This window comes from Aphelocoma coerulescens, chromosome 1A (assembly GCF_041296385.1).
Source record: "Aphelocoma coerulescens isolate FSJ_1873_10779 chromosome 1A, UR_Acoe_1.0, whole genome shotgun sequence".
In the NCBI taxonomy this organism is placed as follows: domain Eukaryota; kingdom Metazoa; phylum Chordata; class Aves; order Passeriformes; family Corvidae; genus Aphelocoma; species Aphelocoma coerulescens.
In genome coordinates, this window is record NC_091014.1 from 10560153 (window position 1) to 10577836 (window position 17684).

Here is a 17684-nt window from a genome sequence, read left to right on the forward strand (position 1 = left end):
GTTTGAAGAAATAGGGGCAGTTTGTCTTAGGGCTAGTGTGTAGTTGCTAAGTGGCAACTGTGGAAGCATCAGAGTAGACAGGCTTGTTGCTGCAGTTGTTATGGGACAAGGGGTTGCCTGTATGGGCAGCAGTTTCTGGTTGCTGTGCAGCAAGAGGAACAGTGGGTCGAGTACCTGCACCACCCCATTGTCACGGAGCACTCAGGCAGGGGACACATCCTTCCAGCACCTTTCCTACCTGTACCTGCCACAGTTCCATCAAGCCCAACTCTCATCTTTTGATCCATCTCAAAACCATAAACCACATCTTGTAGGCTGTCTTATTCTTTATGAGTTTCGAGGTACTCTGTTGCTTCAGCAGAAAAGCTCCTATGTGCCTTCAGGAGGCTTGAAAGGGAGCCCTGAACTGCCAGCCCTGTCCCCCTTTTTCTGGCCATCATCTGCAAGCAGGGCTTTGCAGGGCCTTCTTGTGGTTGCTGTCGTGCTTGGAGTAAAAGCAAGTTCTTCCACGAGGAAACTGCTTTCCCTGGAGGGGCACAAATTGTATTTCTACAACTACAGCTATCAGTAAAGGAATGTGGCCTCACAAGTTTGTTTTGCTTGTCTTCCTGATGCTAACACAGTGAATTCAGAACATTAATTGTGATCGTAGGAAACACAAATACACAGGGACTGGATGGTAAGAGATCATTTGTTTTAGTGTAGATAATGAGAAGAAATAGCAGCTGCTGCTAATCAGTATGCCTGTATTCATAGCAGTTGATTAGGTGTGTAGCTGCCAGATAATCACCATCCAATCTTGCATGTACAGAATAGTAATTGTGCATTCAAATTTCTTTTAAAAAACCCTACAGAGAATGACAAAACTATGGGCGTAATCCTGCATCATTTACTTGCAATGCTATTTCGTCATGCACGAATTCTACATTTATTACAATGGACTTATTTGTAAGAGTAATGCTACTTCTTTGATCAAGTACTGCAGATCAAATTTGTATACAGAGATGTTAATGCAAAAACACTCAGCTGACAGTAAGAAGTATGTTGAAGATGTGTAAACATCAGCAGAATTTTATTCTAAGGTAGTGAGAATATTAATTATTTTAAAATAATTTAATTTGAAATGAAATTTAAATATTTTATATTATTATTTTTAAGACAATTTTAGTTGCATATCGTGGACCATTCCCACTGGGATGTATGGCCATTCTCACAGTCATTGCAGGGGCTCACTTTCCTTTCTCTGATTCGTGTTGCAGTTCTGTAAGTGTGGTTTTACCCTGGTAGGCAGCTACGCCTCACTCAGCCTCTCTCTCACTCCCCTGCAGTGAGGTGGGGAGAGATCACTCTATCACTTCAAAACCAGTACAGCCAGTTGAGCTGCATGCTTAAATACGACCATGCACAAGTGTTCAGCCCTAGATTGGTTAGGTCTCTCTGATTCTACTCACAAAATCTACTCACAAACCAAATTTAACCAGATCAGATTTTTTTGATTCTTAGTTCCTAACTCAGGTTGTGCCAAGACAGTGCTTGAGCTTCCAGGAAAGCCTACTTTGGTATCTCCAATCTTGGCTGAGTTGAGCAGCCTTAGCACCATGAGGGAACATTTTTGCTCTGAACCCAGCACTGAAATTTGACTATCATTAATGTTGCTAATCAGATGTTCCTAAAAATGGGGTTTGTGCCTACTTTTATCACTAAACTTGGAAGAGTAAGTAATTATTGGAAACTGAAATCCTGCAGTTTTTCAACTTTCTGTTAAAATGACAGTCAGTTCTAACAGGTAACTATGAGTGTCTCTCATTCTTCTAGCACATATGGAACCTGTACTTCTTAAAGTTGAATAATCCTATCATTTATCATTAAGTTCTGTTATGAATGAATTATAGGGATACAAAAGTTTTAATACCCAGCACTTAATATTTCACAGGTACTATCTCCTACAACTCTATTGTTAATAGGAGTTCTGATGCACTTAGCTTTACTAATAGCACTTATCACTTGGACATCCCAAAATTAATATACAATAACATTACCTTTCCACTGTGCCTTTTTAACACATAAAGAAACTGAGGCACAGAGGCTAATTGGTGTGCTTTTGCTGCTCACCTGGCTGGTTGCAGCAGAAGCAGAATTAACAGATCAGTCTCTGATGGTGCCCCATTAATCACCTTCAGCTGAGGTTCACTATCTTTCAGTTCCTTCCTCTCATTGATAAGGTACAGCTGCCTGTTTGGTAAATTGAAAGAAAAAAAGTCCCTTTCAGTTTCTAGGACAGATTTATCACTTTAGATGACAAAGGAGGGAATCAATACACATATTTTTAAGTGTCTGAAAAGTAAATATCTTACCTCAACTTGTATTATGGGCTCTTTTTCTAACCATAAGTGAGGGAAGGCTACCTGAGGAACGCGATTCATCTCATTCCAAATAGGTGTCAGTTGAGATGAGCCATCCTAAGAGGAACCTGCCTCTCTTCATTCATTAACTACTCAAAATTCCTAGACAACTACTGAGGCAAGACTCTTACTGTTTTACAGCCAAAAATTGGTACATTGACTCTAAGCCCAAAAGAAAGCAAAACCAAAGCAGCTGTATGCATGTGTGCATGACGGTTCCTCCCTGCAGACATACATACTGCTTTCCATGCTCTTTTCTTTATTGCTCTAAATCTGTTCAAAATTAGATTAAAAAGAAAAAAAAAAAAAAAAAAAAAGATGATTTTATGCATTATTATGCATTATCACTTGTGGTTGAGATCATTGTCTGTTGAAACCAGCCAATAATCAAACAAGTTTTTTCCACATACTTTCTACAGCTATGGACACATATGTATCAGGAATTTGTACAAGCATCTAGTTAGCTTCTACAAGAGAAGTGTAAAAAATGTTCATTGAAATAAAGTCATTCAAATGACTGAAGAATTTAGGTCAACTTGATTGATGTTGATTCCAAGATAATATCATGGATTTACCTTACGTTATATTATGAAGAGCATAATTTAAAAAAAAAACCAACAACTTTTCTTAAAAGGAGAATTATATGTATTATATGAAAAATAGGTACATACAGGAGATGAGAACCACGTAGCACTGGCCAGAAATTTGTATTCACTTTCCTTAGTTTTCAGGTTAGATGACTCTCACAAATGAGATAATAGTAAATTCTACTTGATATTTGAGTACTCTCATAGTGTCAGAACTGTAAAAATTACTCCCAGGGTACAGAGGATGATTATCGACAGAGTGACTCCTATTAGAACACATCAAGTAAGGATCTCAGTCTATTCCAAGTGACAGACTGGCATTTTAAGGTCTTCAGCCATTCTCATTAAAACTTGACTTTTTGCTTGAACAGTGGTGTTTGCTTACTGTGAGTCACAAAAACTTTCTGTTCTTGTTTCTATATGACCTTAAGTAGCATTGCCATGTGATGCATAACTATGGCCTTTGCTCATTCCTAGCACGCTTTCAGTATTTAAGTTATCCTAATAATTCCATTCTTTTCTGAATTGGCCTCTGTAGTCCCTTAGTGGTGACATTGCTGGAGACCAGCCAGGATTTCATCAAGCAAGGGTTTGACCCCCAGATCTGTGTGAGGAGAGGCTTTTCAAGAAGCCCCAAAAGAGTCAGCATGTTGGGAGTAAAAGAGAAACTTTCCTTTGGCATTAGTTCTTTCCCTATTGTACTTTCCAAATACACCCATTCTCTCCCAAGCACCAGGATGTGTATGTGCAAGTGGAATGTCCAGAGAGCAAGGAATGCCAACCCATGAGTCTAGTTCTCACCCTCTGGCTTTGTAAGTTGATGACTGTGTGATGGTCTTAAGAGATGTGCCTTTTGCACACTTTTAGAAGCTGATAGTTATCTTTTGTTTTTCTACCTCATCCCTGTGAGTCACTGGAAAATGTTTCTGGGTTACTCTCTGTCCTTTTTTCCTTATCTCAGGGGTCTGTCCAGTTCTTTATCTTCCTGCCAGTCTTTTTATAGTTTCAGGCTACACTTTGATTTAATCAGGGTTTTGCTAAAGTATGGTTCTGCCTTGTCTTTCTTAAGCTGCTTTTCCTTACTGAGCAAATGTCCTGAGAAACCACATTTTAATGAGTTAGGATCTTGATGACATGCTAACCTATGTGCCATGAATCACTCTTTTCTTCCAGCACAGTTCTTCTGGGAGTCCTACATACATAAATTCCCACTCATATTTCATTCATAGAATCATAGAATATAATCGTAGAATATGCTGAGCTGGAAGGGACCCAGAAGGATCATCGAGTCCAGTGCTTGCCCCTGTACAGGGCAGTCCAAAGAATCACATGTGCCTGAGAGCCTTGTCCAGGTGCTCCTGGAAATCTTGGTGCTGTGACAGCTTCCATGAAGACCCTGTATATTTTCCTAATATCCAGGCTAACCTCCCCTGACAGAGCTTCATGCCATTCCCTCGAGTCCTATCACTGGCCACCAGAGAGAAGATATCAGTACCTGCCCCTCTACCCCTTGTGAGGAAGTGATAGACCATGATAATTGCTCCCCTCAGTCACCTCTTCTGTAGGCAGAACAAACCAAGTAACCTCAGACTCCCAAGACTATTGAAAAATCTTTGAGAGAGGTGTTGTGATGACAAATGATCAGTGTTTTATATAGACTTTGTTTGACATGTTAGCTGTCATAATTCATATTCGTAGGCAGAACAGAAACTAACTAATAAAGAGAAAGTGACTCTTCAGACATACACTGTAACTTCCACAAGAACTGTTTGTCTGCACCTCATGTCTTGTGGTTCTTGCCCCTGCAAAGGAAAATTTCAAACCCAAATATCACTCCATTCACAGATGTAACTGTGAGAGAAGTTAGACTAACAGAACTGCATTTGTGTAAAGAAGAATAAATTATTCCTTAAAAAGGAATAATTGAAAAATTAAAATAATTGAAAATAATTGAGAATAATTGAAAAAAACCTCACTGAATTTGAATACACAAATATAGAGTGCAGGCAGGGATATACTAGTCTAAATTCATATCTGGCATTAAACTCTCATGAAAATAATGGTTGTAGTTATTTACCATTCATGAAGGAGACAGCAAAGAGAAATTCCTGCAGCTTCTTTGTTCACTGAGCTGGATTCACTTTAGGTGAATCTTAAGGTCACTTGTAATTAACAGACGTTTTTCATTCTACCATATACTATTGCATGATTTTTTAAAAAAAATATGAATTCATAGTAAACTGCATTTAAAAGTAGAGAGCTTTTTGTGAACACAGCCTAATAATGAAATGTTTAAGATTTTCAGCTCAATTACAGCATTTTACAGGAATCTCATTTCACTGGCAAGATTATTATAATCTCTTATATGATGTTACTGAAAACAAAGTAAATACACTTTGCTCTATAGCTTTAGTGAACACTATGCTGCAAAAAAAAGTTTCTTTTTCTCAAACACTGAATAATTACAATGCACCACAACATTTTGTTCAGCATATTATAACTGATCATCTGTCTGCAACTCTGATGTAAACTAATCTTTGAGGATATAGTAATGGTGAAAACACTATAAACTTGCCATTTATATCATATGTATATTCATAAACAGTAACTGTAAGCTTAATTTAATTTGCCAAGAACTTCAATTAGGTCACACAAACACAAGCAGATCGTCACTTGTTGCTCTAGCATAGTTCAGACTGAAGGGTAATCTATAGAATCATGTGCCAACATATATATATATATATATATATGTGTATATATATATAAATCTGAAGGCAGTGGTGGGCTGCCAAGAGAATGCCAAGTACACCTCAAATACAAGATTGATTTGCTCTGGCTGTACTTTTATAAATGCCGTTTTATAGCAGTGTAGCAGCCATGAGGCATAGGAGGGTACATTATATCATTTCTACTCAATGAACAATATATCCATTTTTAAGAATCATGTATGTTGTCTATATAATAATTATTGCAATAAGTGGAAAATATTCAGCCTGAGTGTGAATGACGAATAGGAGAGGAAGTTAAGGTGTCTACAAAAAGTAATGAGTTTTGGTGTGATTCATGCCTGGCAGTTTGGGGAAATATATTAACTCATTGACTTTCATCGACCTATTTTGAACAATCAAAAAGGTTTAGAAATAAAAGAAAAATAACTGGAGAGCATAGATGATAAAGTAATTTAGTGCTGAATGTCAGACTGCAAGTTTATATTGTTTTTCCTTGTTCTGAGTGCACATTTAACTTTTATAGCACTTTCTGGGATTTGAAAGTAATGTTGCTGAATTTTAATTCTTATATGATATAGAAAGATACTAATATTCACATTTTACTGATTGAAGTTGCTAGTCTAGAGAGTCCAATTTCATTTTCCTCTGTGAGCATTAGATCAGTGAAAAATGCAATTCAAACTGACGTATGCATAAGAATAAAAAATACAAACCATGAAGAAGCAGAACCCCAGCTATCTGTGGGTATAACTGTGGTGCAACCAAAATCAGAGGCTCTATTCCAAAATTGCAATATTTAGATATTTTTAAATTCCAGTAGGACAGCAGTACTGAGACTCTAAAAAAAAAAAAAAAGGAAAAATAATAGGTTTTATACACAAGTATAGTTGGAAATAATTACAAACTCTTAGTGGCACAGCAAATAACAGTTTTTCCACTTAGGTGCCTTGGGTATACTGAATAAGGGAGGCTGCAGTATAAAAGTGTATTCAAAGTGACTGAGATTAACTTTATGATAGTGTTACATTATGTTACAAAGGGGAATAAAATTCGAGATGTTCAGTGGTTTGGTTTAGTATTTCTGTATTTGAATCAACTGTGTCAAGACTCATATTTAGAGAAACCAAACCCTAGGATGATTTTCGGTTTCCTTTCAATTTTAACTTTAATCATGCAGCTAGCTTATGTCTGAAAGATTAGTCTGAAGAGGAGTGAAAATATCAGAAATCATGTAAGATGGGTGAAAACTGAGATAAATATTGTGTCTTCCAGTTGACAGCAACTCTAATACAAAGACCTATTCTATCTGCATATTTAATAATTTGTTTTGTGCTGTTTTATCAATAGGAATGTTACATATACAACCACATTCAGTTAAACAGTACAGCTTTATCACCTGGGTGATGGAGTGAAGGATATATTTATTGAGATTGTGGGAGCTGATATTGCTACAAATAAGCTGTTGCTCACCCAATAAAATAATAATAAAATAAAGATGATAGAAGAAATTATGTATTTGATTATCAGGGTAATTCCTCAGTCAGCAGAGTTGCCATGGAACAGTGCAAGTTTTCTCATCTCCCTGGATTTTTTTTTGTTTTTTCTCCACTAAACTGGTGATTTGAAGCTAGAAACTTTTAGAAATGTGATTATCATGGCCTGACAACCAGTGGGAGAATGTGATTGGCTTTAGGAAAAAAAAAAAAATTATCTCAAGTCTCTTGTGATCTCTCAATAATTTTTTCCCTCTTGTTAATTAGACTTGCATTTCTTCTAAAGATGTTATTTGCAACATTACCTTTTTTTTTTTTAACAAAATGTATATAGCAGTTATATGTTGAGAAAAGAAGAATCAGCTTCTTGCCTACATTTTTTTTTCTTAAACCCCAGGGCTTTCAGTCTGATCATTTAAGTCCTGTTTAAATTGCTTGATTTTAAACATTCATGGATCCACAAGGCACACAATAAAAAGAAAATACCCCTATATTGACAGGTTAAATGGATCTCTGTGTGAGCCAAGGCTGTTGAAATTCCATTTCCTTTCAAGTTGTTGCTTTGTTCATGTGCTTGTGGCCTTTCTGACCAAGTGAGTGAGTTCAGGGCTGTTGCACACACTGTCGAAACTCTCACCAGTGGAAATTTGTTTCCAAACCCTGGCACTTCAGTGGTGCTCAGCTAAGCTCTTCCTGCTAGTCTTTTTAATTTACCTGAGTTGTTGATGATAGCCTTACTGGTCCCTTGGTAAATTTTCTTCTGAAGCCATGCAAGCAGGATGTGATATGTGATAAACCCAGGACAGGAGCTCACAGTATTTTGTCAATAAAGCTTTATTTTTTTTTTTTTTTTTAATATAAGGATGTTCTCTCAAATATCTAAATCTCTAAACTTTTTTTCTCGTTCCTTGTCAATACAAGTCGAAGTGGTCGTTTTTCTTGTCTTAATCATGAGGTTCATACTGTCATACATAACATCCTATGCCATGATTACCATTATGAGGGCACACATTGAAAAAAAACCAAAAATAACTTCAGTTCCTTCCTTTCTAGAAGCCTATAGGCCAAGCCCATGCTGTTATATTTGTATGACTGAAAATCAGGGGGAAATGAATTTGCTCATAATTACTGTTGCTTTATTCCAGAGGAACTGAGTTTAAAATCAGATCTGCTTTAACAAGCAAAAGCAAGATCATGTTTTTGAATCATGGCTGGTAAATGAAAGGGGCTAAATTTTAGGAAAATTCAAATCTATTTTGACATTAGGCAGCTGGCTTTACTGGCTTCTGAGCATCACTTTTTAGTCATTCTGCATAGTTTGTTTTCCTGTAAACTTCTACAAACAAAATGATAAATTCTGGCTGACAACAGTTATGAGTAATTCTGATATTTCAACTCCTAATTCATGGAATCCTATGGAAAATTTGGGAATATAAATTTGTATATTTATTTCTCATAGTCTTTCATTGTCAAATAATTTAAACTGTTTTATTCCATGAAAATTTTTCATTATATTTTATTTAGCAGCATGCTTTTCTATGAGTTTATCTCCATATTTTTCTTTATTATTTTTCCCATTTGTTATATGCAACAGCACAGGATTTTGAAATTAAAATATGACCCAGGTGAAGACTTGGTTTTATCTGTGTAAGTGGTAGCAAGCTAAGTGTTTGTGGTTTTCTTTGCTGTGTGAGTGATGTGGTTTCAGACTTTTTGTAATGCATTGCTTTTAGTGGACTATAAAGAATTCAGTATCTTGTCCCATTAAGCAATTTTTTCCCACTACAGCCAGAGGCTTGGATTTTGACATTTGTTCATCAGTGAGAAGTTAATCTGTTTGGAGTCATCCTTATGACTAATTAATTCAAGATATGAACCCATTTCTCAGAACCTCCATTCTCTAAGACCCAGATATGAATCTAAAGTTTGCTTTGTGTAAGCATTTCACCTTAACCAAAGGATTTCTCATCAGAATGTACCTCACATGATTTATAGAGGGATTGACTCTACAAATACTGAGCATAAAACTTCCTTATACACATACACTGAACTGTACTGAGTCTCCTGACTCAGTCCTGGGACACTTGGAAGACACAACAGATTAGTTCAGTATTCAGTATTTTTCAGCCTAATTATTATAGTTCTGTTTATGTCCTCCACAATGAAGTATGTTCATCTGTTTCGTCAATTTTTTATGAGAAAAGATATGGAAGAAAAATTTCAACCTGAATATTACCACGCTGATGTTTGAAATGTGGAGGCACATTTTTTTCATTAAAATCAGTTAGTCCAACAGCCTTCACTTTTTTGTATTTTTGTAAGTGACAAAGTAAAGAAAATGTATTTGAATTATCTAATCACATTCACAAACTAATTCCATTTTGAGGCTCAGCTTCTTAACAGCAATTTGTCACTGTAGGAAACAGTTATCTTCCAAGACCATGGCTGGCCAGGAAATGTTTGATATATAGAATGTTTTGGTTTATTGCCATGCTGGTAGGTGTGCATGTTTTTGATATTGGAAAAATTTTTCAATATCATGCAATACACACTGTGGAGAGTGCATGTGTACTTTGAATCAAAGAGAATAATCTCCTATGATGTTTCAGCAGGTAAGTTATAGCTGAAGGGACAATAACATTCAGCAGTCTAATCTGTGTGAAGTGAAAGGGCTTTGCTAATGTCTTGTGTCATTTAACCAACATTCGCTGAACATCACATCAAATTATCTTGTAAAAGCAAGGCAAGAAAGATACAGCTGATGCCTATGTCAAAATCTGAGCCCTTGACCTCTTGCTGTTTTGCCTTCTTAGGAATGCAGGTGCTGGAATGGAATGGCATCCCCTTGACTGGGAAAACTTATGAAGAGGTCCAGAGCATTATTATTCAGCAGAGTGGGGAAGCAGAAATATGTGTAAGACTGTGAGTTTTTCCCCATCTTTCTGTTTCCATTTCTTTTTGGCTTTTCATGGCTTTTTTTTTTAATTTTTATTTTAATTTACGGTTGTTAAGGTGGAACCTTTGTTAGCACAAAGCATCAATGTAATAATAAGCAAGAGTTCACTGTGAATGTGGGAGATCTGTTTGTTCTGTTTTTATCTTAAAGTCAGAGGGAGAGATAAACTGAATCAGATGCCAGTAATTATGCTTTTATAAACAATGATAACTCCATTTTCAGGCCACAATCTCCTCTCATTGACAAACATAGAGTTCACTGAATTTACCAGTGTTAGAAAAAGAAGGTAATTTAGTAATAACTTGACTTTTAGTGAAAACTGTGTCTCTTAGATGAAATTCATTTAAGCATCATGAGAAATGCATACTTGCATTAAATCCATTAAAGATTTCACCTTAAAAGAAGCTTTTCTTCTCAGCTCTTTAACAGCATTGCAAATATATATCAGCTAAGAAGGGACCATGCTTGGGAGCTGCTTTCTGTCATGAACCACTATTCATTTACCTACTTAATATAATAATGAGGGTATGAGGAAAGAGTTTCTTTTGTCTCAGGCTTCTTATTGCTTTCTTTAGGGACCTGAACATGCTCTCGGACTCTGAGAATCCCCAGCACCTGGAACTGCATGAGCCAATAAGGACAGGTGAGAGACAAGATGTTGCTTTGATACTGTAGGACTGGATAGCAACTGAAATTGGGTGTGATATAAGCTGGTATGTTAGCATTGTAAGCTCTGGTGTTACATCCCAAATATTGCCATGGGTAGAAAGGGGACCACGCCTTACATAAAGTGGCAAGATGAGGGGATCAAGTGCACCTTTAATGAATTTGCAGACAACACCAATTTGGGCAGGAGTGTTGATCTGTTGGAGGGTAGGAAGGCTCTGCAGAGGAATCTGGACAGGCTGGATTGATGGGCCAAGGCCAACTGCATGTGATTCATCAAGGCAAAATGTCAGGTCCTGCACCTGGGTCACAAGACCCCCAGGCAGCCCTCCAGGCTGGGTGCAGAGTGAAAGCTGCCCAGAGGAAAAGTACCTGTGGGTGGTGGGTACTGTAAACTTTACATGTGATATATTGTTGTCCTTTTTCCCTTTGTTGCCCGTAAAGTTTACTTTGCCCAGTCCCCGGGTTTGCACCTGTGTCAGTAACTGGCCAGCGAATTGCTGGTGTCCCTGGGGCCTTGGCTGCCATCCTGTGTCCAAACCTTGCAGCACTCTGCTGTCACCTCAGGCCTCTGCTCCTATAAACTGCATTATTAATCTGGAGTCGTAAATATTTCAGTCTGCACAGTGCAATTACAGCTGTGCCTTTCTATATCAAAATAATTAAGAATGGGCACTATACCACACCACTATACAAGGTGAAGTGTAACTCAGACAAGTTAAGGTCGTAGCTCTCCAGTCATTAGACAACTGCTGTTGCAGCCAGACAGGCTAAAACAAAGCTCCCAGCAAACTGCAGAAAGTCCAAAGAACACACAGGTCCTAAGGCCTGTGTTTGTAGAACCATAGATTTGTCAGTGTTGGAAAAGACCTTGATGAAAATACCTGTTAGCTTAATACAAGGTTTGTGGCCTGCTATAAGTGATAAAAACCCAGTATTTACTGGATATAGGGATGCAATAGCAAGGAGTCAGTTTTGTTATGCAAGTTCTAAGATGGCAGTGCTTTTGGGTGGATTTCCTGCTGTTCAATCAATACCACAACTGCAGGCTTCAGTCACTGTATCAGTCATATCTAATCTAACTTTGAATCAACATCCACAATCTTACCTAGTAATGCAGCCCCTCAGCAAGCTCAGTGCAGATTAAAAGATTGCTTCACTCACCATTTCATGGGTCCATTCTGAGTTCCATGGTTTTGTGGCGGCTCTTTCATCAATCACTATCAAAATTATCTGGACTGAGTCCTCAATTTTCTGACCACATAAAAATTCCTAGCTATTAATATACTTACCATCAAGCTACCTTCAGTTGAAATTTGATGTTATTGATAATAATTGAAAGCAAAGACTAACTCTGACAGAGCTTTGAAGCTGAGCTACCGACAATTTTTTAATTTGTGAGCAGATCAAAACCTCCAAAAGCATTCAAAGATACTGAAATCAGTTTTGGAAAGGACAAAAACTAGCATAAACAACTTTTTTGTTAATGAAGAAAACTAAAAATGAGAAGGAACAGAAGTAAAAGAAAATTGCTCCATTCTTGCAGGCATGCTTCCTCCTAGTCTGGAAATCTTCTTGTGGTTTCTAAGTTGGAACAACTGTAGAGTTGCTCTGGCTGTCAAGTCTTTCTTGCTATTACCTCTGAGGTTTGGCAGACTGTTTGTGCATTAGAAAGGAAAAATGTATTGGAGCCAAGCAGGCAGGATAAGGATAAAGTCTTGTTTTAAACCTCTCATACTTCTGAGAACCTAGGAATCAAGCTGTGCCTAGTATCCTTTTAACTCTATTCCGTCTAGCATATATGAAACTTACTTGACTTTGTTTCTGTGTTAAATAGAAATCGCTATCTCCAAAGGGTAAATTGCTCCCATTTATTGCTGGACAGCAGGGAGGGCAATCAGACTCCTGCCACAGATGCCTCACACAGGTGTGAGTAATGAGGAAAGATGAATCAGGGCTTTTAGCCTTCATTTGTTTACATTTTTTCTTCTTTGATTAATTTGTGGTCATAAAGTTTTGAGGGTTTTTTTCTCTTTATTTTTGTATGAATTATCTCAGGAGCAGTTTTGTTCAATGTCCAGCTGATAAAAAAAAAATTAAAATGAGATTTAAACTTTTTACAAGAAAGTTCAGATACTTGGTAAAACTGGACCAGTTTCAAACAATGAATGATAGCACAGGCCAGTCTTTAAAACTGTAATTTGCTCCAGTTTGATTCAACATGATCCACAAAGCCTGTTTTTCTTCACCTAGAGGTACCTTCTCTGAAAGCTTTTTAGATAAGGAGTACTGGTAAGTAGCACTAGCACAGAAAGATTGGAATTGGGATGTCAATGTTGTGGGAGGGATGTCTATTTTTTATAGGATGCCTTTCACATCTTTAAAGTATGCAGGCAGATGACATGAAAATTTGTAAAGATTGTTATGCTGTCCCTGTACCATGGCAAGATGGATTTGGATGTGCTGGCAGTTATCAATACAAAGCTCTCTTGCTTTAATCCAGTAGATAAAGCGAAGTCCCCAGGGGTTGATCCCAAGCAACTGGCTGCAGAGCTCCAAAAGGTTTCTCTACAGCAGTCACCTCTGGTTGCTTCTTCAGGAGTGGAAAAGGGATCTCATGTCCACTCTGGAACCACTTCTGCCACCTCCAGTGCTGTTCCTAGCCCTGGTCAGCCTGGTTCTCCCTCAGTGAGCAAAAAACGGCACAGCAGCAAGGTAAGAAACCCCCAAGTTATGGAGCAAGAACATTTTGATGACAGGAAGAAACTGCCTGTTTACCTTCTTTAGTGTGGCAAGAAATCACAGCACATCTTGGCAAACTCATTTCATGGATAACGATGAGTATTACTGTTAAGATGTTGAATCTGGACACAAGGAAAGATTATGTGATTTTTTCCAATGTCATAAGAGATTGGTTTTTCTCTGAAAATATTTTTTTGAACTTAATATTATTGTTTTTAAACAAAATAACTGCCCTTTCCAGCCTTTGTTACTCTTGCTTTTTAAGTGCATCCTACATGCTGATGAGGTACTATTTCCAGTAAAGAAGCTGTTAGTACTAAAACCATAATTTCCCTCTCTGTACTAAACTACTGCTTAAAGTGCTACAAGCTTTGAATAATCATAGCAATAGTAAGTAAGTCTCTGAAAGTCTAGGAAAGACTGAAAACAAAATGTGTTTTGTCACTAGCTAATTCCTGTGAACTTGCCAAGCATAATTTCTTATTTTCTCTGCTACATCCTGTCCATTCCTTAGCTGAAGTTCTTTCTCCTTGTGCATCCACACACCTGAAAAGGGAAGAGTGGGAATTTAGTAGCATTTTTTCACAGTTGAAACTGAAAACTAGAGCATAAAGTCATCTGTCACATTTTTGCATTTTGTGTCAAAAAAGTCAAGACCTGAAGTGAAAATCAATAAATCAATGCTGTGAAGACTGCATTTCCTGAAGCAATTTGCAAGAGTGCTGCTTGCTATCCTGAATATCCAGCTTCTCACACACTTACAATGCTTCACATTGCAAACAAAGTGCTTTCTAAACATTTATTACTCTGCACCTTTATTCCTTTTGGGGACTGTCAGGTTCCTACTGTATTAGAGTTGTGTTTGTATTTTTGTGCTGTTGGAACTATGCCTGTGATGTGAATGCATGAGTTAGGTACTGCACAAAACAGAACCAGCAAAAGGTGCCTGCTCATTTCAGACAGCTCTTCCATATGCCAACATAACTTTCATGTGAGAGGAAACACAAAAATCATTTTCATCCAGAAATTTAGTACAAACTGGGAAGATATTTATTGATCAGTTTGGTTTGGATAGTAATTCTGTCTTTGCCACAATGCCCATAGACTTTCTACAAACTAATTCAGGTCTGTGATGCACAAGTTAAATCCATATGCCAATATTTACTGGGCCTAACTTCAGGGATCTGGCAGAATTGCTTAGTCCATAGGTCAATAGTTAGATTCACTACAGCATACTTTGGATATTGTACACATTTACATATGAAATAGTTTGCCATGTGCAGGATTTTTGCCACTGAGAATAATACTTTTCTGAAGTACAGTTAATGACACGGGGTGAAACCTGCCATTACCATGCAGGCACTGCATGCAGAGAGCAGGGCTCTTAGTGCACATGCCACCATCTACACTGAAACCCCTTTCATTTGGTGAGATGAATCACACTCCTAAATCCACAGTGTATGGAGATCTATAAATCTTTGCTGTGCAGTGTATCCTGGAGAGGTGCCCCTCTCTGTCTACATGAGGAGACTGGGTTCCCAGCTTTGGCACTGTAGTAGATCACCTAAAGTTAAATGCATAAATTTAATTTCCTGCTTCACAAAGAATTTAGGATTCTTTTATGAAAAGAATCAGCTGGAGGCTTATAAAGATGAAACAAAAAATTATTAGAACTAATGCCTTTATGTAGGAGATGCAAAAGTCAGAACTAGTCAGGTAAATATTTAAAATATTCTTTGCTTATTTCTGAAAATCATGTTGAGAGGCATTTCTTTCATAACAAGCATAGCTCCTGTTGACTTGTATAGTTTCTGTTCATTGACTGCAGGCCAAGTTTATAATGGTGTTGAGCTCTGTTAGAAGAGAAAGCTCATCCTTTCTGGAACTGCTCTTTGCCTTGGGCTGACAGCATTTCTAGGCAGGCTGCAGCCCTGCCAAAGTATCATGACAGAATAAATATCCAAACTGCCTAGGTTTTGTTTTTGCAACTGTTTTTAGCAACTTTTTTTAAGCTTTTTGTATCGAATATACACTCTAGAAATATTGTAGTAGTCTCTGTCATATTCTGCAGCGCAAATTTTCTCATATTTAATGTTACTACAGGAAGTGATAGTGCATAGCATCAAAGCCTGGCATTAACAAGTTTCACCTCATGGCTGTGACAACCTGCTTGAGCAGGTGTGATGACATTACAAAGCACCATCTCTTACCCAGGGTCTGTGAGTGCGTGTAGGGAGTATCAAAAGACGTAAGACTGAAATTAGAATAGCCATCACACAGCTTTGGAAGCCTTGAGCTGACAATATCTCATGCAGACCTGTTTCTTTTGTAGTGTAAACGTGATCATTCTGTGGTGCAGATTACATCCAGGATATAAATGACCTATGGAAACGTTCAATATGAAGAAAGGATTGCTTTTTTTCTAAATCCTCGGATCCTTTAGCTCCTAAAAAAATCACCTGTGAAATGCTTTTCCCTCTTTGCAAATGAATCCTCACTGAAGCTGTGATAAAGAAAGATACTTATTTGCATCTCTGCCTCTCAGTGTGGAACCAGCTTCAAAGCTGGCCCAGCTCTGAGCTAGGGATTAGACCAGATGGCCTTGAGAGGTCTCTTTCAGCCTAAATTATCCATGTTTCTTTAAAATATATGGGTAATTCTTCATGATCAGTTTTAGATCCGCTGACATCAGAGAAAACAAAGTATTTAATATATTGAATCACAGTCTTGTAAATGATGCAGAGATTCAACAATGATATAGAAATATAAAGTGCATATTTATTTTTACAGACTCCACTTTACAAACTCCACCTTAACCACCTTTGGAGGTCTCAATACAAATTCATCATGCCCATTCTCTTCTCTATGAACTCCTCCTACATTATCCATACTAATACATTCTGTATTACATGATATTTGGAGTGAACAAACTCATTATTCTTGCTATTCCAACTCATGAAAAATGAGAACATTTAGACTACCTGGCAGTGATTTTGTAGCCACAGCACAGCTAGCTTCATGTTATTTTTGGTGTTGTCAGTATTGTCAGTGCTAGTACAGCCTGAGGTCAGAACTATTAAGTATAATAAAATATATTTGTAGAGGTAAAGTATGAGAAATATAAGCCTTTTATGTCCTACTTTGAAAGATTGCATGATGCTCAGGTAGCTCCCTGTCTTTGGCAAAAGGAGTGAAATTCACTCTCTGAATAGTCTGTCAAGGACCTAAAAAGTTCTAGGAGTACTTTTTTATCAACCTAAAATTTTATTTCAGATTCAGAACATTTTATAGATTATTAGATTACTTATTTTAGCTTTTGGATGGATTAAGCTTCTTTAAAAGCATTGTCAGGTACCAAGAAAAGCTGGTTATAAAATTTTTCATGAGAATTATTTTTTGGATGCAAATGCATTTACAGAAAAATCAAGTTTGGTTTAGTTTTGGGTGTTTTTTCTGTTAAAGCTTGTGCTCATAAAGAAGCACATCTGGAAGGCAAGGTAAAGCAGTAAATCAAACAAGAATAAGGAAACACAAGACAGGAAATATATGCATGTAACAGGCAGATCTGGGCTATTTTTCTCCTGTTTTTATTGTGATAGTGTTTAGGTGGGATTTTTCTGGACAGTTCTGGTCTGTAGATCTGACTGATTGAGAGGATGTTTCTTCAACATAAACCTGAAAAGGGTAGTGCATCACCTTACCTTCATGCTGTGGTGCAGGAGATGTGGGCACTTCATTGCCTAATTTAAAGCAGTTGATGTCCAACATCCTAAGAAAGCCTCTAAGGGTTTTCCTGGAGTGTAGGGCAGCACAATGATGCTTGAAGAGGCAGATGGGTTTTACTCTTCTGAGAAAGTGATAGAAATTACATGAAATAATATCAGGCACCTGCCCACATCTGGAGGAATAGAAAAAGATGGCTTCCAGACCAGTCTCCAGAGAACAGTAAGTTTCTCTTTGTTTTCATCCTCTCTTTTCTGCTGCATAAACCAAGAAAGCATATGTGGAGATAATGCAAGAAATATTCAAATCCTACTACTGAAACAGAGCTTTCTTCCTTGACTGATGGCTTGCAGGTGGAGGTTGGTCCAGAGTGGCTCAAGGCCACG

The 17684-nt window shown here is 37.5% G+C and overlaps 1 protein-coding gene across 1 annotated transcript in view; it reads left to right on the forward strand.

Annotated features, from left to right (window-relative positions):
- The window catches only part of PCLO (piccolo presynaptic cytomatrix protein), a 322461-nt gene that overhangs the window by 228867 nt on the left and 75910 nt on the right, over positions 1–17684 (forward strand). Inside the window, exons 12-14 of the mRNA XM_069035466.1 lie at positions 10025–10133; positions 10743–10810; positions 13337–13548. Of these exons, the coding sequence (XP_068891567.1) occupies positions 10025–10133; positions 10743–10810; positions 13337–13548 (389 nt within the window). The remainder of the gene's footprint in view (positions 1–10024; positions 10134–10742; positions 10811–13336; positions 13549–17684) is intronic.